General features: G+C 48.4%; 1 protein-coding gene across 2 annotated transcripts in view; it reads right to left on the bottom strand.

The window, feature by feature from the left end:
• Positions 1 to 24,176, bottom strand: part of Urb1 (URB1 ribosome biogenesis homolog) — a 59,346-nt gene that overhangs the window by 1,388 nt on the left and 33,782 nt on the right. For both annotated transcript variants that reach the window (XM_050164798.1, XM_050164799.1), the window contains 17 exons: positions 23,218 to 24,067; positions 22,459 to 22,657; positions 21,313 to 21,499; positions 18,811 to 18,869; positions 15,939 to 16,132; positions 14,996 to 15,106; positions 14,845 to 14,908; positions 13,861 to 14,032; positions 13,490 to 13,598; positions 8,786 to 8,946; positions 7,801 to 7,912; positions 6,679 to 6,785; positions 6,055 to 6,198; positions 4,422 to 4,531; positions 2,631 to 2,828; positions 1,286 to 1,527; positions 89 to 688 (listed from right to left, as the gene is read on the bottom strand). In XM_050164798.1, the coding sequence (XP_050020755.1) occupies positions 89 to 688; positions 1,286 to 1,527; positions 2,631 to 2,828; positions 4,422 to 4,531; positions 6,055 to 6,198; positions 6,679 to 6,785; positions 7,801 to 7,912; positions 8,786 to 8,946; positions 13,490 to 13,598; positions 13,861 to 14,032; positions 14,845 to 14,908; positions 14,996 to 15,106; positions 15,939 to 16,132; positions 18,811 to 18,869; positions 21,313 to 21,499; positions 22,459 to 22,657; positions 23,218 to 24,067 (3,619 nt within the window). The remainder of the gene's footprint in view (positions 1 to 88; positions 689 to 1,285; positions 1,528 to 2,630; positions 2,829 to 4,421; positions 4,532 to 6,054; positions 6,199 to 6,678; positions 6,786 to 7,800; positions 7,913 to 8,785; positions 8,947 to 13,489; positions 13,599 to 13,860; positions 14,033 to 14,844; positions 14,909 to 14,995; positions 15,107 to 15,938; positions 16,133 to 18,810; positions 18,870 to 21,312; positions 21,500 to 22,458; positions 22,658 to 23,217; positions 24,068 to 24,176) is intronic.

Here is a 24,176-nt window from a genome sequence, read left to right on the forward strand (position 1 = left end):
ATATCAGAGCACCAAGCTGAAGAGCTTTCTAGCCCACCCTCTCCCACCCCACGTATTTCTCTAGCTCTAACAAAAGAGTCCACATTACCTCGTTTGGCTTCATCCTTTTCGTCCAGACAATCAAGGCACAGGGCCTCCACCACTGGATGGAAAGGGCTATCTATCTGGCCCCGGGCCGCCAACAGCTGCAGCATGATAGTGTTAAACTTGCAGGCCACATCCTGCGCAGGCTCTGCCAGGCCCTGGACACTGCAGTGGCGATTATACAGCCTAAAGATGCCACTCGTCACAGCACTGTCCCCGAGAAGGTCAGCTACCACCACTGGGTGTGGCAAAATGTAGCTCTCGAGCCAGTCAAGGAGTCTTGTGGCCTCTGACCTGCTGAGGGGGCACTCAGCCAGTGACTGCAGCACCCAGTTGGCCACCAAAGAAGCAGCCGCGTGAGTAGAGTCCGGTGCTTTAGTCCCAGGGGCAGCCTGGCCCACAGACTCCTGAGTGGGTCCCGGGATGGGGACAACTGGCCCCCAGTGAGTTAGTGTGGCCCTCAGGAGGTCCTTGCATGTCGCCAAACTAGATGCTTCCAGCTCAGGCTCAGCAGCCTCCTCCACTTCTCCATGCCTCTTCCTTCGGCCTCGTGGGCCTTTGGCACGAGCAGCTGTCATAGGCTTGTTCTTATCCTTGAGCATTTCTGTTAAAGACAGAGAGGAAAAAAGTGAGGGTGGGGTTGCCACATCCATACAGAGTGAGTGTGTATGTGTGTGTGTGTGTGTGTGTGTGTGACAAGTACTGTATAGGCTGCACTTTCCCCCAATCTGCTCTTCTGACTTCAGAGCAGTGAACAAGGGAACAGCCACTCCTGGGTGCTCCTTCCCAGCAGGCTCCTCAGCACTCACACCACTGCCTGGGTCTTCTCCATCCCCACTGCTCCAACGCAGCAGTGCTGAAGCAGAGGTTCAGGAGGCCCTGATCTTGTGGGCGAAGGCACTAGTACATTCGTGCTATAGGGAGATGTGGAAACGCTGGAAGTAGGTCACTGGCGGTGGACCCTTGAAGGGTGTGTCTGATCCCAGATCCTTTATCTTCCTGGGCATTTTGTCACAGTAACATGGAGCTAACACACTTGGGCACTGCCTTATCTAAAGGCAAAAAGGCTACCAGGCATTGGGGAAGAATTCAAACCCAGGTCCTCCCTTCCGCCTCTGTGCCCCATTGCTCTGGGACCGCGGCTAGGGAGGGGCATGTTGGTGGACTCAGGCAGCAAAGGGCAGGAAGGAGGAGAACTTACTCATTAGGTCCTTGACTTGGTGCTGCTCAATGACGGCTTTCAGGGCTCCTTGGAGCTTCACGTCTCTTTCAATGAGGCTCCACTTATGCAGGAGGACCAGGACATCTTTGGTGGAAAGTGTCACCTTGTTCACAGTCAGTCGACCCAAATCCTTGAAGGTCTTTAGGATGGTGGCCCGATAACTCAGCACAGACTCAAGTGTCCAAAAGAAGTTGATCAGCTGGGCAGAGGCCAAGGTGGGTCTGTTTGGAAGTCAATATTACAGACTGAGCAAAAGTCGACCCTGTCCTGACTAGCCCAGGAAAGTCAGGTAAGACAATTACACTTTTTTTTTAAAGGCCAAACCAATGTGTGCTCAGGACACAGAAGAGGAAAAGAGAGAGAGGCACTCTAGAGATCTGGAATCTGAATTCTCTGCTGGAGGGGCAGGGCCGGGGGGTGACACAACTCTGAAGGATGCTGACTCCTCTGCAGCTCAGGCAGGCTCTCGTCAGCATCACCACACGGGCAAAGCCTGAGTGACGCTCAGTGGAGGGAAGAGAGCCTTCTCGTCTTCTAATGTCACCTGCTACACACAAGGGTGAGTGCTAACAGTTATCAGTAGTCAGGCAGTAATGTGCCAGACAACCCCAAAATGCAAGATACGGTTGTCCAGCAGAGTCTTAATTTAATTTGGGGCAACATGAAACCAATTGTCCTGTTCTTATTTAAAAAAATAAAAATAAAAAGTCTCCAATTCTGAGCCCCATTCTACCCCACTGACACACGTCAGCTCCCAACATGAGAAATCTAAGCACATGTCTTCTCTAACAGTGAATCTGAGGAGGATTCAGCTCCCAGAGCTGACGGACCGATGAGCTTGAGGATCCAAGTACATGTGCATCTCTGGAGGCTGGAGAGGTGGTGGAGATGGCTTATAGGTGCCCGGGCTAAGACTAAGGTCACAGAAAACACGCTCTTCTGTGGAACCTCATTTGTTTAAGCACGCTCTGTGTGTGTGTGTGTGTGTGTGTGTGTGTGTGTGTGTGTGTGTGTGTGCAACACAGATACAGATGTTTTTCCTGCAAAAAGTGCTCTAGCATGATGCACTGTGGGTTCTAAGTCTGCTAAGCTTTCAGGGCCTCCATGAGAACCTTGGAGACGGAGATGAAAATAAAGGTAGAGCTACAGTAGATGTCCTGATGCTGGCACAGCACTCTGGCCCACACCACATCAGGCCAGGGCTCAGGGATCACAGCTGGGGTGTGAGAGAGATGTGGTGACCACAGGTGAGAGGAAGGAATAAGCACAATAGCCCCACTGTCCTGATTTGCACAGCAGGGCATTTATCTCACAACAGGCTCACCTCAGGTGTGTTGTGAGTGTGATGAGGACATGCAGGAACTCGTCGACAATGTGCAGGGCAAGCATCTTCTGGGACGCCTGGGAGCCAGGTTGACACGGTGGCTGCCCGCCCTGCTCCGGTGCTTTGTTGCCGAGGTTGGTCACCCACAGGGTGTGCAGCAAGGAGATCACATTGGAGAGCAGCCGAGTCTCCACAAATCTGAAACCAAACATGGTAGCAGCCTAGTCAGGGAGGCCAATGTGTGAAGGTAGGATGTGGACCATAGAGTGGGCCAGAACGCTGGTGACAGCCGCGCCTTGGACAGTGTGACCTGCCCATCCCTCAGCACAGAGCACTCCCTGTAAGAACGAGGTGCCTGACGTGGAAATGCAGCACCAAGGCAGGACGAGGCTGTCAGACCACGTTCTCACCAGAAAATGGTACCACGTCCCTCAAGTACAGGAGAAACAGCAGTGTGGTTATGGTAGCAACTTCAACTATAAACAAAGTTATTATGGGTTGTTATTATTAATTGGTATTAGCCAATTATGCCTTTAAAAACAATCTGAAAAGGGGGCTGGAGAGATGGCTCACAGGTTAGGAGCATTGCCTCATCTTCCAGGGTTCCTGAGTTCAATTCCCAGCAACCACATGGTGGCTCACAGCCATCTGTAATGGGGTCTGGTGCCCTCTTCTGGCCTGCAGGCATACACACAGACAGAATATTGTATACATAATAAATAAATAAATATANATAATAAATAAATAAATATATATATATATTTTAAAAAATCTGAAAAGTCTTGAAGCTGTTGACATTGGAAGACACAGTTTAAGCTGTTTCTTTCAGAAAGATCTTACTCTATTTGTCTTTTTGAGGCAGGGTCTGGCACTGTGGCCCAGCCTGGCCTCGAACTCCCTGAAATCCTCTGGCACAGTCTCCCGAGTGGTGGGATCACATGCACGGGTCATTCTGCATGAGAACCCTAGAAGATACCTTCTGAATGCCAATCAATCTCCAGCAGTGCTTATTTCCAGTATGAACACCTAGTTTTTATATTCGGAGTAAAAGATCACTGATTCTAACCTGTGGTTAAAAACAAATCAATGAACGACCAACTGTCTTCTGCAACGGCAGGGTTATGACGTCACAGTGCCACAACCTGGCAGGGATGTGGTGCAGGCGCCCTTAAGAAGTCACCTAGTGCTGTAACAAGCAGGACAGTGAAACACGCAGAGTTCCCAGGGCAGAGCCTGCACGTGTGCATGGGAGCCAGCTTCTCAAAAAGCTGAAAATTACTTTTGAAAAAGGAAAAAGAACAAAAAGACCCAGTGGCCCCTGGGCATGTTACAGCTGCCCCGTCACAGACAGAGCCCTCCTGACAGTGTTGCTGTGTCAGGGACCCCACCCAGCCTTGCACACAGACTCACGTGATGGAGACTGTGAGGAATGACAGGCATCTTCTGCCCAACCCCCAAGAAAGTGCTTGACGACTCATCTACCTTCACTGGGCATTTCAACAAGCCTAGAAGCAGAGGCTCAGGAGACGGGATACCCTCTATGCCGCTGGCCCCAGTGGCTGAGTGGGACATAAAGACAGGAAGGCTAGTGGGGTTCTGCCAAAGTGGATGCAGCTGTGCTTCAAATCCAAGGCAGACAAGAGACCCCGAAAAGCAGGGGTTAATGGAAGAAAGGCCCTTTGGCTATTACCAGGAGCTGGACTGCAAGCTCACAGGAGTATGGGTGGGACCCCATTGCACACAATCTATTGATGCTTAAACCTTTAGAGGTATCATGCAAAAAGCACTTACCTGCTCTCAAGGATGTGTAAGATCCATGTTAAAAGGCTATAGTCCCGGATGACTTCATAGGCAGATCTGGTGATATGGGCAACATTCTGCAGAATTTCCAGGATCCAATTCTGCAGAGTTCAAAGAGTCACTCCTTAGTGACCAACAGGGATTTCTCTCTCTCGCTGGTTTAACTTTTCATAGTTAATAGGGACACACACCAGTCCCAGACTTCTGAGGGCTGGGATTACAAGTATTATTATCCACAGGCCCAGCTCCGGAAGTGTATCCACACGCAAATGACAGAAACAGACTCGCAGCAGTCAGTGGCCCAGGTACAAGATGAGCCAGGTGGGATGCAGCACAGACCAGTTGTGAGCTGCTGGTAACTCATTTGTCCCACCTACCCAAGGGAGACCATCAACACGGGCCTGTCCCTAACTGTTTCTGAGCACCTCAGAATTCTCACTATCAAAATAAAAAGGTATCTTATTCAAATTCCATTTATTACAATGTATTTCTTAATCTTGACTGTTATTCCCCACATCTTGCATAAGACAAAAATAAAAGTTTGCCAGGCTTTTCCCGTTTACTTCTTTAGCAGTTGTGTATTTAGAAAACATAAAATCAGCTCTCGGTCCCAGGACAGTCAGGGACAGGGCAAACTCACTGGTTCCTAATGGGTGAGAGGAGGCAGTCTCAACTCTCTATTCTTATTTACTATGCTTTCCCCCAAATCAAAAGCAAATTAAGAAATAAATCTTTAATTAAAATTCAGAGTGCCTTTGACTTTTAAAGCTTTAGTGAAAACTGTGAACTGTCATTTACTTAGATGATGCTGACACCAGACAGTCAAAAAAGAGAGGGATCCTGCCTGAGGTGCCACTCTGAAGCTTGCAGATCAGTGCATGGTGACATGGGAAGGGACACAAAAAGTTATGACCTCAAACAACTAAAGAGAACATGTGTCCAGTGCTTACTACTTTAGGGACTATATACGGTATAAACTTTTTAAGAGTCAACTTCAAGAATGGTCACAACTGCCTAGTACATGAGAGGTAAGAGGAATGTTGCAAGTTCAAAGCCAGCAACATCAACAGCAGACTTCAGGCCAGTCAGGGCAACAAAGTAAGACCCTGTTTCAAAAACAAAGAGAGTAAATTCCAGAAGAAAAATATAACTGATATGAACCAATACAACTGAACACAGTGTGACTGTCTACAGTCAACATTTATTTACTTATTTGGAACATGGTTCATGTTATGAATTCCAGGCTGGCCTTAATCCTCCTGCCTCAGCCTTCTAAGGGCTGGGATTCTTATACAAAGGTTTTATGTCTCCAGACACTACACGTAAAACTGGGAGCTAGAGGGTTCCTGTCACTCAGGTGGGATAATTTGCATCTTGGCTTTCTGGTCAACTCCACAGGCTTATGATCAGGAACTAGCTCCTTTCCCTTGATAAAATAAAGATGCAAAGGTCTTTCTTCCTATCCACCACGGTGTGGTAAGAAGGCCACAAAGAAAATCACCTGTTGGGATGAACAATGTCAGACTACACACACACACACACACACACACACACACACACACACACACGCACGCACGCACGCACATGCACACCCCTGTGCTGTGAACCCGAGGAACATGCTCACCTTAGCCACTTCGTCACACAAGGGGCTGCTGAAGAACGACAGAATGATGTGGAACACCCCTCTCCTAGAGCACAGCTCATAACAGTGTTTGTCTCTAATCCCCTGCCGCAGAATTCCCAACACCCATTCTTGTTCTGTTTTTTGCTAGGCCAGACAAACAAGAAAGCATTGTTAGATAAGTTACGGCTCTTCTGTGGGACAAGCAAACAGCAGTGTTTCCAGGTGATGGCCAACAGCTCTGGCCTTGCATCATATTAAGAGTCTTGTCCTTTGATTCCATTATCAGCTCAGAAATCAAAGACCAAGTCAAACAGTAAGCCATGTTTAAGTGGGTGGGAGTTTTACAGAAGTACTACTTAGTACTACTTAGTCCAGGGGCTCAGCAAGGAAACACAAGAGGGATGCTAAAGGCTCCCAGACTCGAGACTTTTAATAAGCAGGACACAGGAGTGTGTCTGGCTTTGTGGGACAGCACAGACGGCTCCTCTCTGCGACCTTGCTCTGCACTGCTTGTGCAATGGTATTGTGTAGCAAGCTGCATTACTGGGGGACAGAGGAGACGTGGGGCTGAATGCGTAATCTTGTTCAAAGTCTACGGGGACCTTGAGGACTTGGCCACACTACCTGGAAGTCAGAGCTGTAGAAGAACTGGTAAAAGCCTGGCAGTTTGTCCATGTTCAGGTTCTCGTGCGATAGCAGGAACTTGCTGATCTTCCAGTACATATGCTCCTCTGAGAATACAAGCAGACAGTCACTAATGTCCTCGGTACAGCCTGGCAGTATCTGGACTGGGGGATAAATCCCTACCCAGCAGAGATTCTGCATCCTAAGAACCACAGTAGATTGGAAACCCAAGACCTCTTCTGCACATAGTGTTCTCCACATGATTTAGGGACCACCATTCTTGGACTTGGCCACAGAGACAAGAGCACAGGGCCCACACTGTGTTTCTAGCCTCTCCCAGAGAGGAGCTGACCCAGGAGGCTCAGACATCTGGCTCTAGAATACAAGGCCGGGAGGGTATACATCTCTTTCTGCTGCGATCTCAAAGTCCAGCTGCGTGGCCTGGTCATCAACACATGGTCTTCCTTGGCATGAGGACTAGTGTGGACAGCTGTACCCCAGGCACCATGGGCTCAATGGGAGGCTATGAAGATGAACACCTAAACTCTGCTCTATTTTATCCTAACAGCCTCCAGCTGACTCCCCCCATCGTCTCACCTTCTGAGGCCCCCAGGAGAGGTAGCATGTCTCAGGCCTCTCAGTTAGTGTGTAGTCACTTGTGTAGAGCAGCTGAGATTACAACCTTGCTGGACTAACAGAGCCCTGGGGCCTCCAGTGGTACTAACCTTCTCCTGATTTCCTCTGGCTACACCCAATCAAGGCCTGTTACTTGCACATCCTTTCAGAGGCGGCCTGGTCCCCAGGAGCTGTGTTCCAACATCCTGGTTACAGCTACAGAGTGACTCATGTGCTTTCCAGCTGAGCACCTGGAACCGTACACGCCATGGCTCTGCCACAAACAGGTCAGTGAGCAGCAGTGTCAGACAAGCTGCTGTTGGCTCAGATGGGTGCGTGCCGTGCCAGGCAATCTACAAGTGCTTTGGAGGGCATGACTCCGGACCCTCTCACAGTCCTAGAGACGGGGGCACTCCACAGTGAAGAAACCGGTGGGACGGACTTCCAGAGTGGACCCCTAAAGCCTCAGTTTTGTCTGTTTCTCCCCCACCGGAAGCTATGAGGTACCTGGTTTCAAGATCTGCAGTGCTGCCTTGGCAATGAAAAGAGCCACGGTGAAGGGGAGCCTCAGGTTCGGAGCTTTAATTCCATTGCGGACAACATCCAGCAGGTACAGAACCTGAACAGAGGAAAGACAAGCACCTTCAGGGTGTGTTTGTTTGTCATGGCTCTGCAGGGAGGGTCTGTCCTTCCACTTGGGGACAAACAGGAAGCCACAGCAGGACACTGTGTGCCTTCCTCTTGGAGATGCTCCTGCCTTCTTCTTTTAGGAGCAGACCTGCACAGTGGTTGAGAGAAGCCGAACACTACTACCAATCTGTTTCTGTCCCTCTGGCACATGGGGTGTGGGTTTCTGGGTTAGACGGTGTGGATAACAGTTGCCTTCACCGCTGAGTTTAGACCAAAGGCACGTTCAACAGAAGGACCCCTTCCCCACTGGACCCTGGGTTAGAAGGCAGCCTTCCAAGGCTGAGCTATGCCTGGGCAGTGATGTGGGAAGGTCATTTGTCAATCTGTTGTTTCATTGGTTAGTCAATAAAGAAAACTGCTTGGTCTGATAGGTCAGAAAATTAGGTAGGTGGAATAGACAGAACAGAATGCTGGGAAGAAGGGAAGTGAGCTCAGACGCCATGCCGCTCCTCTCCAAGATGGACGCAGGTCAGACACGCGGAATCTTTCCCGGTAAGACACCACCTCGTGGTGCTACACAGATTATTAGAAATGGGTTAGTCAAGATGTGAGAGTTAGCCAAGAAGAGGCTAGATATAATGGGCCAAGCAGTGTTTAAAAGAATAGTTTCCGTGTTATTATTTCGGGGCATAAGCTAGCCAGGAGGCCGGGAGCCAGGTGGCAGGAACGCAGCCCGCTGCTCCTTTCTACAGAGCAGGGCCTCTCACTCATGCCTTCTCTGCACTCCTCCCCCTGCCCCAGGTGACAGACACCTTCTCCAAAGCCTCAGCCGCATCCCCACAGACACTTGATCCCTACTTACTTGTGACTGCTCCCGGAAGCGAGCTCCCTCCAGGTGTGAGTAGTAGGCTGCCAGCACAGAGTAGGCTGCAGCACGCATCTTGGGGTCATAGCTGCTGAGGGCCGCCACAGTGAGGCCCAGAGCATTTGAATCCAAAAATTTTCGACAATCCACCACAAATTCTACAGAGAGTAAATTATAGCATTAAACACACGATCCACATTTCATGATGCTTGTACAACCCTCTCTTCCATCCCACCAATGCCAGCTGCACAGGCTGGACACTGAGAACAGTGTCTCTCTGGCTGCGGAGAACGGACCACGGTATCTTCTCTCCTGTGGCCATGATTACCCTGCTTCTTCTACGACACTGGTCAGTTCCACAGACGTCAGAAGTTCAGCAGAGTGAGGGCAACACTGACACCCACTCTGAACCTCAGCAGGGGCTTGGCCTCTGGGTCCTACTTTGTTCAGTCCTGTGCCTGCCCCATGTGAAACACCAGAAAGAACAGAAAGTGGGAAACTCAGCCAGAGCAAACCAGTGGGGCCTGGGCCCGTTCTGTATACAAAGGATTTCCCTACTTCCACTCTGGCAACCTTCCTTCCTTTATTCTTTAAGCACACAACAAAACTCTCTGTAGTGTGGTTCACCACGCTCAAACAAAAGCAACAGTCAAAATGTCTGCTGGGGCTGGGAGCCAGGGACAGCTCAGTGGCACAGGACTTGTATACCACACACAAGGCCATGAAGTGATCCCAGCACTGACAGGGTCAGGGAGCGCCTGCTGGCTGACATCCCTTTGCTCTATGTGAGGCCTTAAGGCGCCTCCAACTGCTACGAGAAAGTACAAGACAGCTGGATCGCACACAGGGGGCCCAATCCCAGACAGCTGGATGCTCACCAATAGAACCTGTATTTTGTCAGCTCCACTTTAGTGGGAACTCAGGCCTTCCTTTTCCCCAGGAATAGTTCTGTTTAAAAACTTCAGAAGAGAGCTGTTTCCCTTGCTGAAAAATGAGTAACCTGGTGGTAATTCTCCATAAAGAGGCTTTCTAGGCTGAGTGGCCAGTGCCCCACAGGAACTAACAGAAGCAGACAGAAGCAAGTGTCTTCTATGAATACTCTTGGGATAGACTGTCAATGCAATAACTGAACACTGAAGCAAAGACGGTGCACGCTAAGACAGAGGTGGAGAGAAGGAGGAAACCAGCAGTTTCTGGAGGCAGTTGTTGGGATACTCAAGTTGAAAGTTGCTGTTGAATAATCCTCTATGTACGCTGTGAATATTTATTACTCGCAGTGATTTAATAAAGAGCGGACTAACCAATATCTAGGCAGGAAGAAGTTATGTGTGAAAGTCAAACTAAGAGGATGCTGGGAAGGAGTGTAGGTGGAGACTGCTTGTTTGTTCCCAGCCACCCAGACCCAGAATAATCACACAGGAGTTGTATTCATTACAACACTGCTTGGCCAGTAGCTTAGGCATATCCCTGGCTAATTCTTATATCTTAAATTAACCCATTTCTATTAATCTGTGTATCACCACATGGTTGTGACCTACTGGTAAGGCTCCATCCGATGCCTGTCTCCTGTGGTGGCTACATGGTGTTTCCCTGACTCCACCTTCTTTTTTCCACTATCTCTGCTTGGAATTCCTGCCTTGCCCTATTCTGCACTGTCATAGGCCCAAAGCAGCGTCTTTATTAACCAATAGTAATAAAGCATATTTACAGCATATAGAGGGGAATCCCATATCCAAGGAGGATAGAGACGAGGGAGTTGTCAGCCGTATGCAGAGGAAGCAGGATGAGGTAACAAGTCATGAGCCACGTGGAAACAAATAAATAGAAATGGCAAATGTAGGTTATAAGACCTAGCTAAAAACAAGTCTAAGCTATGGGCCAAGCACTTATAATTAATAATAAGGCTCTGTGTATTTGGGAGCAGTTGGCAGGACAGAGCTGACCCGTGGTCGTGATGAAAAACTTCACCCACAGGAAAGGCACTGGCTGGGACCAAGATCAGAACAGGCCAGTGACTTAGAAGACTGCAGTGGAAACTATCTAAACTCAAATACAGAAGAAAGAACCTGCAGACACAAGGCCTGGCATCTCTCAAGCCACCCCAGCGGGGCTGCACAGTGCAGGAGCTCCAGCAGTTCAAACACAGACACAAGAGAAAACTAAGAAAACTGAAGTCCAAGAAACAATCTGAGGTTTATAGGTAACAAAGCAAGTACACTGGCTGGTTTTATCGACCTGATACAAGCTAAAGTTATTTGAAAGAAGGGAGCCTCAATTAAGAAAACACCTCCATAATTCTGGGTCTTATGCAAGGCTCAAGAGCATTTTTTAAATTAGGGATTGAAGAAGCAGGGCCCAGCCATAGCGGACGGTGCTATCCCTGGGTCTGTAAGAAAGCGAGCTGAGTAAGTCATGGGAATCACGCCAGTAAGCAGCACCCTCCATTGCCTCTTCATCAGTTCCTGCCTCCAGGATCCTGCCTGCTTGAGTTCCTGTCCTGAGTTCCTTCAGTCAAGGACTATCATCTGAAAGTGTGAGCCAAATAAACCCTTTCCTCCCCAATTCGCTTTTTGGTCATTGTATTTTATCACAGCAACAGACACCTACCTACAACACTAAGAAAGGAGAAATGCCTGTGCTATGGTTAGCCCCTTACACAATGCATGAAGCAAAGCCATCTGGCTGGAGGACAAACTGTGATCAACCAATCACTCCCACCCTTAGAAAAGATAAAGCTGCATCAAAGCTATGACTTCATTAGGTATGCACAGTGTACACACTTCAACTAAAAGAGAGACGGTGAGATTAAAACCAGAACTCGTTTACTAACTACACGCTGCTTATGAGAACCTACTTGATGTTGAAGCACAGACTGGAAGGAATAACCAGGTAATGTACAGACTCAGATTCACAGTCTCTAACAACTGATGAATTCTGATGTGGAAAGAGAACTAGGAAGTTTTTTAAAGCACCAAACTGTAGATAAAATTATCATGCTTTGGAAAACAAACGTAGTTAAGAGATAACTATGCACTTATGAACAGAGTATGTTTGGAAGAGAATAGTCCAAACATTTAATTTACACTCAACGAGAAAAGCTAAAGCTCTGATGGCTGGCATAACTTTAGTAGCTACTGACACTCTAAGACAAATGAATTTTCCACATGTCCATGAGGAAAAATTAACTTCCTGTTTTGTGACTGTCTCTGCTGCTCTATGGTCTTGGCTTTGTACTTATGGAAAAAGGATGCCCTTGGGTGTAGAAAATATAAGGCTATTTAGAAGTGGTTATAAATGCTGCTCTATCTTAAGAACCTTTTGGACAGTTTTCAAACCCTGAGACGGCTTAGCCAGGACAATGACTGTGGAGAGCATCAAACGCACCCAGGGTCAGTGGACAGTCATGGTACTGTGGCTCTGCTCCAGGAGCTCCAGGAAGTGCACCGCAGTCTTTTTATATGACATCCTTGGTCACAAACTGTAAACGGTTCTTTACAGAGAGCAGAGTCCACAGGGCTGGTGCGCTGGGCACTTGGCAGTGGCACTCGGCTCACCCTATGCTGGCTGCCTTGGCAGACGCAGCCCCTTCTGTCTGCACCAGAGCTGCTGTGGAAGAGGCATCTGTCACTGCCACTGCTAACAGCCTTGGCTGGCCTGTCTCTTGGGCAAGCACTCAAAGTGGGGGCAGGGAGTAGTAAGGTTATGAAAATAGGTTCGCATTCTCCTCCAAGGGCTGAAAGTGGAGCAGTAAGACAGAAGAATCAAGGGCCTGACTTAGGACAAGGTCAGCAATACCTGGCCATGGTGGAATTGCAAACAGACTTCTGGGGCCTCTCGCTACACACACGTGCAAATAAATAAAAGGGAAGTCAGATGTAGCAGTCTTTGACTGTGCGCCTTAACATTTTAATTTTCTATCATCTAAATTTTAAAACGTATTCAACACTAAATTTAATTTAAATTCTCAGTTCTGGAAACAAGAATCAATATCCCTTGTTCTTCCAAATAAGCAGAGCTAAAGACCTTGAACATAACATTATGTTAATCCACGGGCAGGCAAGATGGCTTAGAGGATAAAAGTGCTTGCTGAAAAGCCTGGCAACAGCTCAAAGCTCTAGGCCTGAGAAATGACTGTGTGTCCCTAGGCCCCAGATTTGGTGCTGAAGATTCCAGCTACACATTCAAGACAAACAAAACCCTAAAATTATGTGGGATGTCCTTCTGTATATGTGCTGCTTTCATTGGTTGATGAATACAGTTGTTTGGGCCAATGGCTTAGCAGAGTAAAGCCAGATGGGAAATCTGAACAGAGATATACAGAGAGAGTAAGCAAAATCAAAGAGGAGCCATGTAGCTGCTGAAGTCAAAACCTTTCTGGTAAGCCACAGCCTGGTGGCAATACAAAGACTAATAGAAACGGGTTCATTTAAGATGTAAGAGTTAGTTAATAAGAAGCCTAAGCTAATAGGCCAAACAGTGTCGCAATTAATATAGTTTCTGTGTGATGATTAGGGTCTGGGAGGCTGGGAACAAACAAGCTGTGTACACTAAAAGAATGGTTTTTCTGACTCAGGACTAGCCTGGGAGCCATGATAACAATTAACAGCAATCTGGCCGCAGAGGGCCGGCACACTCACCTGGCCTGGCCGCAGGAGGCCGGCACACTCACCTGGCCTGGCCGCAGGAGGCCAGCACACTCACCTGGCCTGGTCAGTTCCCCAAAGAGATGGAGAAGAAAGCAGGGGTCATAGAGGCTGTCAAGGTCCACTCGCGCAGTGTTATCCTTAAACACCAGCGGCTCCCCTGTGTCCTGAAACAGCCCAAGCCAACATGATCATGGACCCTGATCATTTGAATGCTGACCCCACTGTCAGAGCACATAAGCCTAAGAAGTTCTATAAAAAGCAAAGTTTTCTCATGGTAATGTTATTGTTGAGAGCTTGTGGGGGAGGGGTAATAAAAAAAACAGTGGGACCAGCGGGACCCAGTTTCAGTATGGACATGGGGGCATAGTCTGTACCTCTGTACAAAGTTGGGGGGGGCAAGAGGGAGGGGAGAAGAGCAGACCACACCTCAGTGGGCAGCAGCCTCCGGTACTGTGGGAAGTGCAGGATGGTCTGCATCATCTGGTCAGGGTCCAGGAGGCGGAGGATGTCCCCGACACTTGGCTGCTGCCACAGTGACTTGCCTAGGCTTCGGCAAGTCTTGTGATGTTCCACAGCTGCTGGGCCCCACAGAAGAACCCTAGAGCCAGAGAGGAGTGCAGACTGGTCACAGGACCCACCAGGAACAACAACCCTAACATCAAGATCCTAGCTCAAGCCAAGTGCCACTCTGGGTAAGCACGCATGCTCTATCACTTCATCCTCAACAGCTTCTGAAATGGGCATGACGGTGATGGGGCTGCTGGGGGTGCAGGGGCAGCTGGTGATGGCAGCACAAGTCAGCACCCACACACTACTCTTGGTGTATCTGGCTGGACTCTGACCCTTTGCGTACACTGATTCACTTATTCTGTGCAAGGATCCCTTAGCTTACATTGCCACCTCCTGTGGAGCGGGGGAATAAGTACTGAAGGACCGGGGAAGCTGCATGGCCGCTCACTTGCCAACGGACGAGTAGCAGAGCAGGAACTCTACATGAATGTACGGGGTGTGGCTCCAAGCCAGGCTAAACAGCTATAGGATCCTGACCTCAGACTGCCCACAGGACTGCTGCACAAGTCTTTGGTCAGTCCTGCCTGGAGAACCCACTCTGTGCAGCCCGGTATCCCCTGCAGCTACCCACAGATGTCTAAGAGACAGGGCAGCTACTGTGGTGTGGGTCTGGGATGTGGAGGCTTTGTTCTAGACCTCCAAGTGTGCATTGTGGCATGAACATGGTACACATATGACATTTATACAAAATAAGGAATACAAATATATTAATAATAGTTTAAAACAACAAGGAAAAGGAATGAGAAGGCTCAAGTCTAGAGCTCCCTGAAGAGGGGGCTTCATCACTGGGCCTAATGCCCCACTGTTCTGTTCGTGACCACCCATGAAGCCAACCCTCACCTGAAGCTGATGAGACTGAGGTTGTTCTGTTCATACGCCCGAAGGAGAAGTAAAATCTTCTGGTCTAGAAGACAAATGAACCCCTCAAATACAGGAGAGGGTATACCCCACCAGCCCTGCCCACACAGCCTGGTCATCAGGTCCTCCTCACCCAAGACACTGAGTGTGGCACTGTAGGTCCCGAGTAGCACGGCAAAGTGGCTGCTCTCACAGACTGAAGGGCACATCCTCACCACCGTGGACATCAGGTCCACCAGGGTTTCTGGAAGAAACAACACAGGACATAGTACCAAGAGACACACTCTCAGGACACAGAGGAGGGGGCACTGCAGTGGCTCTGGAAGCTGGTACTATCCTTTCTGAGTCGGCTGGACTTTGGGCATCCATCAGCCTCCTCGCCAGGATCACACACGTTCCTGTAATAACACATCTTCAGAATCACCATCGCCCTATAGGCTCAGGATCTACCCATCCCTTTCCACCAAATTTTTAAAAACCTACAATTTTAAGATCTATGCATACTCCCTGGTCATGCTATCACGACCTCCAGCATTTATACTCCTCCTGCACGGGGTGTGGAGCCCATCTTACTTTTTAACTACTGTACCAATGATTGGCATCTAACCGCTTTCTGTCTTTAACCAACTCCTTAGGACACTCTGACCCCGGGGTGATGGCTTTGACTCTCCACGGCACTGCCTTGAGTGGGCGGGGACATTCAGCCTCCCGGTCTACACTGCACAAGTCCATGCCGACTGAGTTGGACACAGAGTGTAAGCCTGGCTGGAAGACAGCAGTGCACTACCACCAGGGAACTTCAAACCCTTCCCGCTTCCAATCAGTCTTCCCTAAAAGATTCACAAGGTTGATCCAGTCCTCGCAGGACAAATGTCCACACGCTCATGACAGGGCCACATGACCTCCCACAGACCCTCCATACACCATGCAAAGCCTTCAGGACAGGTGGCAACCCTGGAGTTGACAGACACAGAAACCCCATTACTACACTCTGAAAACAAATGGTGCACGGCTAGCTGGAAGAAACTGGAATCCGACAGCTGCCACGGAGCTGGGAGGGCAGAGTGTGGGGTCACCTTTTACTTGACTGTCCAGATTTTCCTCTTCTCCAGATGTCAGCATGGTTGGCAAAAACAGAGAATGCTGGGTGAGCATCATGTGGACCACCGGAAGCTGGACAAGCTTTGTGTGCACAGAGCTTTCTGGACTATACAGGAGCTTTGTGGCATCAAGCAGAGTCTTCAAAAAGGTGAGGTCCTGGTACCGAAATCTGGGAGATAAGCCAAAGGAAAAGAGTGCCATGAAGGAAAGTTTATTGTTTAAGAAACAAAATTTGTTCTTAGAATTCCGAAAGTACAGAGTTGAGAATATTACAGTTCTATCTGTCCACTATGGTGGGGATTACTAACCTACACCATGAGGAGAGTCTGTCATGATACAGACATCACAGGATGGGCGGACAGAGACTAAGACAGCTACATCCCTAGCTACACAACCCCATGGGAGATCACCACCATGCAGTGATCTTTGAGCAAACCATCCTATGGGGCATGTGCCTGAGTTTTCTGTGACACATACACCAAAAAGAACTTTCCATTTAGATAGTCAGCAGGCAGAAGAGCTGAGTGTGACCACAGGACTCTGTGTGGATCCTAACAGGTCCTTCAGCCATTTGAACTACACTGAGCTATGTCTTAAATCCCTTCAAAACCCACCAGAGCGAGAATCTATGATAAACCCTTGTAGCTCTCTCCACAGAGCATTAGGATGTTCCTATACTTATTCTGAAGAAAATAGAAAATTCTGAGCTGCATCAAGTGTATTCAGAGGCTGTTTTTTTTTTTTTTTTTGGCTGCCCAGACCTGAAATAATCACACAGAAACTGTATTACTAAAACACCGCTTGGCCCATTAGCTTAGGCATATTTTTGGTTAACTTTTATATCTTCAATTAACCCATTTTTATTAATCTGTGTATCGTCATGTGGTTGTGCCTACAGGTACAGTTCTATTGAGTGTCCAGTGTCTGTCTCCTGTGGCGGCTACTACTCTCTCCTCCTCTATCTGCTTAGAATTCCCACCTTGCCCCATTTTGCACTGCAATGGGCCCAAAGCAGCTTTTTTATGAACCAATGGTATTCACAGCACACAGAGGAAAGTCCCACATCAATCAAGGGAGAGTGAGGCTGGGCAGGGGCTGCATCAGGTCCCCTGGACACACGGAGGAAGCTTTGAAACAGAAGAGGTATGATGGTGCACACCCGTAATCCCAGCACTTGGGAAGAGGGTCAGAGTGGGAGAGGCTGGGGCTACAGAGATTCTACCTCAAAAGGCCAAAAAAGAAAAAAAAAGAAAGAAAGAAAGAAAGAAAGAAAGAAAGGAGAGAGAGAGAGAGAAAAGGGAGGAGGGAGGGAGGGGGATAGAGAGGAGAAGGGGGCTGGAGAGATGGCTCAGTGGTTAAGAGCACTGGCTACTCTTCCAGAGGACCTGGACTCAATTCCCAGCACCCACATGATGGCTCCCAACCATCTACAATGAGATCCAATGCCTTCTGGCAAGCAGACAGAGCACGCATATGCATGCATACATACATACATACATACATATGTGAATCTTTAAAAACAGAAGAAACAATGACGATGTCAGTATTTAACCTGGAATCATCCTTCTTTCTTCTGCGTGACATTTTCTCTGAATGCTGAACATCACAAGTGATCGTGAAATGAAGACTACAGGTGTCATACGTCACTTCATGGTTCTCTGAGCACCAAACATGAGCTACTGGGAACACAAAGTCTCTCGACGCTGCTCCTCTAGTGACACCCAAAGTGTGCTGAGACTAACACCCAGCACTAATGTAAAATGGGTATCAATATGCACACACTGACACGTGGGAGTCACTGCAGGGCCCACGCAGGTGGGGAGGGCTACCAGCAGGGAACTGCTAAATAATAAAGATGGAATTCTGTATAGTGAAAATGGATGACTTTTGTATCTGTATTAAACTAGGAACATCTGAGTAAAAAGAAAAACAAAGGCAAAGAATGATATGAATGTTTAAAATATCAAACACGTGCACAAATACACTGTGCCGTGGAACAGAACACACACTGTTCATAAAGGGACTGGTGGCTACAGTGCAGTTATAAAACACTGGTCTAGCATTAAGGCCTAGGTTCAATCCCCAGTACTGAGAAAACAATCAATCAAATTCACAAAAACAAGCAAACAAAACCACAAAATAAGCAGAGGATGACAAGTGTGTGGCTGGGCAGAGAGGAGATGAGAATGCTTTAGGAATAACAGAGGAAACTGTAACATTCATCATGTTTGAGTATAGCTTTTATCTCTATATTTCAAGCTTTTTTTTTTTTTTTTTCTTTGAGACAGGGTTTCTCTGTGGCTTTGGAGCCTGTCCTGGAACTAGCTCTGTAGACCAGGCTGGTCTCGAACTCACAGAGATCCACCTGCCTCTGCCTCCCGAATGCTGGGATTAAAGGCGTGCGCCACCATCGCCCGGCATTACATTTCAAGCTTTTTAAATTTCATTTTTACTTACTGTGTGTTTGTGTGTGTGTGTGTGTGTGTGTGTGCACATGCACACATGTCAGAGCATGCATATGGAGGTCAGAACAAGTGGTCCTGGGCCAGACTTGTCATCTTGCCAGCCTGTTTTGTTTACTTGAGATAGTTTCATGCAGCCCAGGCTGGCCTTGAGCCTGCTGCTATGTAGCTGAGTGAGGATGACTTCAACACTCCTCCCAAGTGCCACATTACAGACATGCACTATCACGCCATCTCCACGTCTGTGTTTTAAAGATGTTTTTCTTCTCTACAGACAAGGCAACAGCTATGCTGTGACAGGTACTTTAATGACAAGCTAAAGAGACCTGCATGGTTGGAACACCCACATCTTTCTAAACGGCACCAGAAAATCAAATCAACTTACTTGAGTCCTGTCTTCACAAACTGCTGCCAGTCACCAGGTTCAACCTCTTTAAGTGCGTGCTACAAAAAAAAAAAAAAAAAAAAAAAAAACGGACATGAAACATGTCAGTGAGCTGGAAACACTGAGGGCTCCAGAGTACAGTCTTCAGGGGGCAGTGAATGAGCTCTGGTTCCTCTCCACAACCTGAATCAGGGCTACAAAAAGCCCTGCTGCCATCCTTCCCACTGTCTGTCAGCCTGCCCTGCAGCTGCTCCAGCCACCTACTGCCATTCCTGCTGACACTAACAGGATCTCACAACCAAGACCAAGATGCAGATTTTGGGTTTAACAGCAAATATAAGCAAAGTGCCCACACCATTATGGGGCTCTGTTTGGGACAGGACAGCCTTGAACTAACTGGGGATGAGCTTGAACTTCGAGTCATCCTGCCCCCGCTTCCTGAGTGCTAGGATTAGAGCTGTGAGCGACCATGCTACTTATTCCATGCTGGTGATGGAACCCAGGGCTTTGCGCATGCTGAGCAAGAGCTCTACCCACGGAGCTACAAACCCTTGTTTCATTATTTGAAAAACAGCACTAACATTTTACTAGCACACCAAACATGCAAAGCGACATTTCCCGAGCGGTCCTGCCTTGTCAGGCAGTACTAGTGGAATTGCATCTCAGAGGACACGCTCACCCTACCCAGGAGACACTGCGCAAAGGGAAGAGGTCTGTCCTGAGGCAGCAGCTAAGCGCAGTTCATCTACGTCCCTGTCTCCACCAGGCTGGCCATGCCTGGAGTCCTGAGTGACAAAGACTGGGAAGGACTCCCAGGCACTGGACCGTCCACTGAGGACTTCTCTGACTCATCACATTCTTTTTTTTTTTTTTTTTTTCTCATCACATTCTTAAATCCTGCTCTCTATGCCCTAGCAACTGCTCTTTCAGGAATTCACCTGGATAGAACCGATCAAATGTACAGAGGGCTGTGGTGCTCAGTGCTGAGTTTGACAGGATGTAGGATAATCTGAAGACAAAACTTCTAAACATGGCTGCAGGGAGCTTCTGACACTCCGGATTCAGTTTTATCTCAACTACACGCATGCAGAGATAGAGCACCCTGAGGATCATCCACCTGACACGGTGCAACAGCCTCCTGTAGTTTTCTGGCTTTTCCTGGTGCTGGTGGCAGGGCACTGTGGGTAGAGAGCAGGGACCTACAGAGCTAGGCCCGTACTCTACCTCTCAGCCACCCCAGCTCCGCACTGCTGATTTCTGTAGATGCTATGTTTGTTAGCTTTATGATCACAAAACCTAGTAAATTTAAATTTTCATGGGATTGGAGGAGAGGGTGTTAGACATCGTACATGGAATATATATATAAAGTATTATTTAACCAGGAGAAGAGACACCGAAGGGTTCATGCTGAAATTATGTCATGTTTGGGTTCCTGTTACTTTAAATTTACAAACCTGTAACATAACAAATTAAGTCTGAAAGTACAGCTCGTGGAATTTCTTTATATGTGTGTGTGTATATACATATATATTGTGTGTGTATATATGTATACACACACACACACATATATATTACTTTGTGATTCATAATGAACCTACAAATAAAATCATCAAGCAGTTAGACTGGTAGCCACGGGAATCCTTGTCCATTGGGGCTTTACATGATCGAGTTATGGGGCACACGTGGAAGCTCTATGCCATACCTCTGGGGCAACCACTAACTTCTAGGGTACTGTTTCCATACAAAACATCCCATTTTAAAAGGGCAACTTTAACAAAAGGGAATCAGCACAGACCATCTCTCAAGTTTATAACAATCACTAAGCTGCAGAGAGCGCTTCCTGAACCCAGTGCTTAAGAAACTAGGGGTGGAAAGCAAACTGCTCAGCCCACACTTCCAAAAAACCCTAAATCAGCCATAGGGGAAAAAAGTTGTCATGTATTGATGAATCAAAGTAAGAATGACAGATTTCTTACGGAAAACTAAGTAAAATAGTTAAGAAAAAATAATTGTCAGCTTGAATTTTAAACCCAGGGAAACTTTCCCCAACTCATCCTGTGAGACCTGCCTCACCCAACACAGAGGCCTCACAAAAAAGATACATTAAACACGACTATTCCTTATACACACAGGAGCAAAAATTCCTAGTGGAATTTATTAACAAATCAAATTCAACAACACAGAACAAGGATATTCCACTATGACCAAGTACTTTATCCTAGGAATACAAGGCTGGCTCAGCATTAACTAATAAAATTCACCCCACTAACAGACTAATCAAAAACAGTCTCAGTAGATGAAAAAAAAAATCTGGTAAAATCCAACATCCACTCCCGATAAAGATGGCTTACAAATCAGTGCCCTCCCCCCACTCTGCCCCTAGACACTGCTCCCTCATTTCCTCTGGGGTCTCAGTCATAACACACAGCTGGAGATGTTCCTTTGAAGCCTGGCTACATGTCACTCAGCACATAATGAGGATCTCTAAGGAGAGGCGCTTACCAACAACTCGCTTAATCGGAGCAGCATCGGCTTCTCTTGCTTCTGGGTGTTTTCATCCCCTGGCTCCCTGGCACTGAAGGACATAGTCAGCCACTGCACACAGGACCCCAGAAGAGTCTTCCTCCATGCACTCAGCTCTTCTGCTGACTCTGCCAAGGCTGCTGAGACAGAGTCGGCCACGATCCAACTGCAGCAGGAGACCAAGTGGTAGGGTTACATCTCTAAGGCTGTCTGTATGGCCCAGAGGCCCACACTGCCCACTCTTACTTAACATCACACTGACAGTGGGATCAGCACACCAGACAATGGACAGTCTCTCCAGAGACTCTGTGTGCGCGCGTGTGTGTGTGTGCGCGTGTGCGTGTGTGTGTGTGTGTGTGTGTGTGTGTGAGAGAGAGAGAGAGAGAGAGAGAGAGAGAGAGAGAGAGAGAGAGAGAGAGAGAGATTGTTTCCTTAGGTATCGAATACTGGGTTGGCAGTTATTAATTTTTAAACATAATTTCTTTATTGATTCTTTGGGAATTTCACATCATGTCCCCAATTTTGCTCACCTGTTTTCCCCATAGCCTCCCCTCATCCCTGCAGTATCCTCCCAAAGAAAGAAAATTTAAAAACTAAACAAAACAAAGCAACCAAACAAACAAAACAAAAGGAACAAACAAACAAAACCCCAACAACAACCCGCTTTCCTTCTTCTTCCGTGCTGGTGGCCCTGGGGGCTGTGTCACACAATATACCCCTTTTGTCCGTCAGCTTTACCGGCAAATGCTCACTGCAATGAGTCACTGGGCTTCCCCAGACTCATTCTTATCTAGGGTCTCCCCCACCTCCCTACTGTACATCCAAGAACTGCTGCTTTTTTGGAAGGCTCTGTCCTCTCTACCCTACGGAGACCAGAGACCACACCACCTCACCCAAGGTGGACGCTGCAAAACAACTTCTGGGGGAAGCCACTCTCAGGGCGTCAGCCCCCGCCCTCCACGTGCAGCAATGCACTTCTCCAGCCGTCATGGCTGCTCTAGTCAGAACTGCCGTGGCATCCACTGGCACAACAGGAAGACAGACACTTCACTAACTTTATACATAGCAAAGAGAAAAAGTGACAGTAAGAAGGGAAAGACCACCCGATGGCCCTGGCTTTCATACCTCTGGTGACTACTCAGAGTCCGAAGCATGCTGGGTAAATGGTCCATGAGAGCATGCAGATCTTTGGTTCTTGCAAATGGAATGAGCTGAGCCAGGGACTCCAGATGCAGCTCATGTTTGGAGAGCCCATCAGCCTGAAGAAACCTGTCTCGCACTTGTCTCCACAGGGCTTTCAAGACAGGAGTGACAGCGGAGCACACTAGGCAGAGACAAAGCAGAGGTTACGGTGCACAGTGCAGGGCACCTGTGGGGAATCTCCCTCTAGGAAGCACCTGGCACGGACAACACAAAGCAATAAGGGAAACACTTTTATGTTTACTATAAGTGATGAAGCTGGAGGCGACTGGTGCCAGACTTGAGGCTCAGCAGGGGGAAAGAATTAGATTCACACTGCCTGGACTCAGTAGGAACTCACCACCAACTTCCCTGAGGCAGAGGACAGAGTAATGGGACAAAGGATGACTTAGCTCTCAGTTACTTCCACTCAATCAGAAACAGCCAAACTACCCCCAATTACTACCCACCCTACTCTGCTTTTCTTATTAGGAATGGATGACACCCGCAGCTACACCTCAATTCCCAAGGTTAGGAGACAGAGAGGATGTTGAAAATTCTCAACTCTCAGTCTAAAGGGATTACAGTAAGGAGGAACAGAACTGTACCATGCCCCAGAACACAAGTGACAGGGTTTAAGATGGCAAGCCATTCTGCCTTTCAGGGAGACACTCCCCGCTGCCCCAAAGCCAGCTCCTTCCATACCTCCTGTTGGCCGCATGAAGCACCCTTGTGTCCTGTGCTGGAGATACACATGAATAAGGGGGAGGAAGTCATCCAGGTGCTCCTGCAGGAGCCCCGCTCCAGGCTGCCCACACCAGAGCTCAAACTTCAGTAGGTGGGTGCTGCTATGCTGCAGGAGCAGGCTGGCAATGCCCAGGGCTGCCTCTGTCCGTCGGACCAAGCAGTACTCAAGCAGGTCAGCTGGGACCACAGAGGTCAGCACAGGGTCTCTCTGCAGAGTCTGAAGGAATACAGTGTCCAGCTCATGCTCGGCCAGAGTGGGGAGCAGAGCCCCCAGACCGCGAACATACTCGGCCCACCAGAGGAGCTCACTCCGCTGCAGCTGATCCTGCGGGCTGCTCGTCAATAGCTGTACCAGGGTCTTCCCAAGACTGCTCAGTTGTCTCTCCTTTTTTGGAGACTGTGCGGCTTGCTGGGTCAGCAGGTGAGCCTCTGGAAGGCCCAGCAGGGCCAGCGTGACCTCTCGAATCTGGACACTTTCCATGTACAGATGCAGTTCCCGCAGGGCCTCCATCTGAGGCAGGGTCTTGGGTGGTGGGGCAGAGTTCACCGTTCTGGTGCGCAGCTCTTTCAACACACTTTGGGTAATGGCTTCTGAGTACTTTGCCAGGAGACCCAACTGACCCAGTTTATGGAGAACTGGGGAACTGGCCACCAGTAGCTGAAGGACACCTGCACTGAAGTGGGCTGCTAGGAGCTTCACAAGGATGGGGCTGAGCGTGTGTGGAGGCAAGGCTTTCCGCTCCAGGGCTAGGAACCAACTCTCCAGTGTGGGATGTCTAAGGATGGCCACCAGCACCTCTTCTACTGTCTAAAAAACAAGGTCGGGGCACACCATGTGTAACAGGGACAGGGGAGGCCACAGCTACCCGAAAGCATTCTGTGCTCTCAGGGAAACAAGGCAGGAAGCACTTTGCAAA

The sequence above is a fragment of the Alexandromys fortis genome, unplaced genomic scaffold, assembly GCF_014885135.2.
Source record: "Alexandromys fortis isolate MF-2015 unplaced genomic scaffold, M_Fortis_MF-2015_v1.1 scaffold_162, whole genome shotgun sequence".
Taxonomy (NCBI): domain Eukaryota; kingdom Metazoa; phylum Chordata; class Mammalia; order Rodentia; family Cricetidae; genus Alexandromys; species Alexandromys fortis.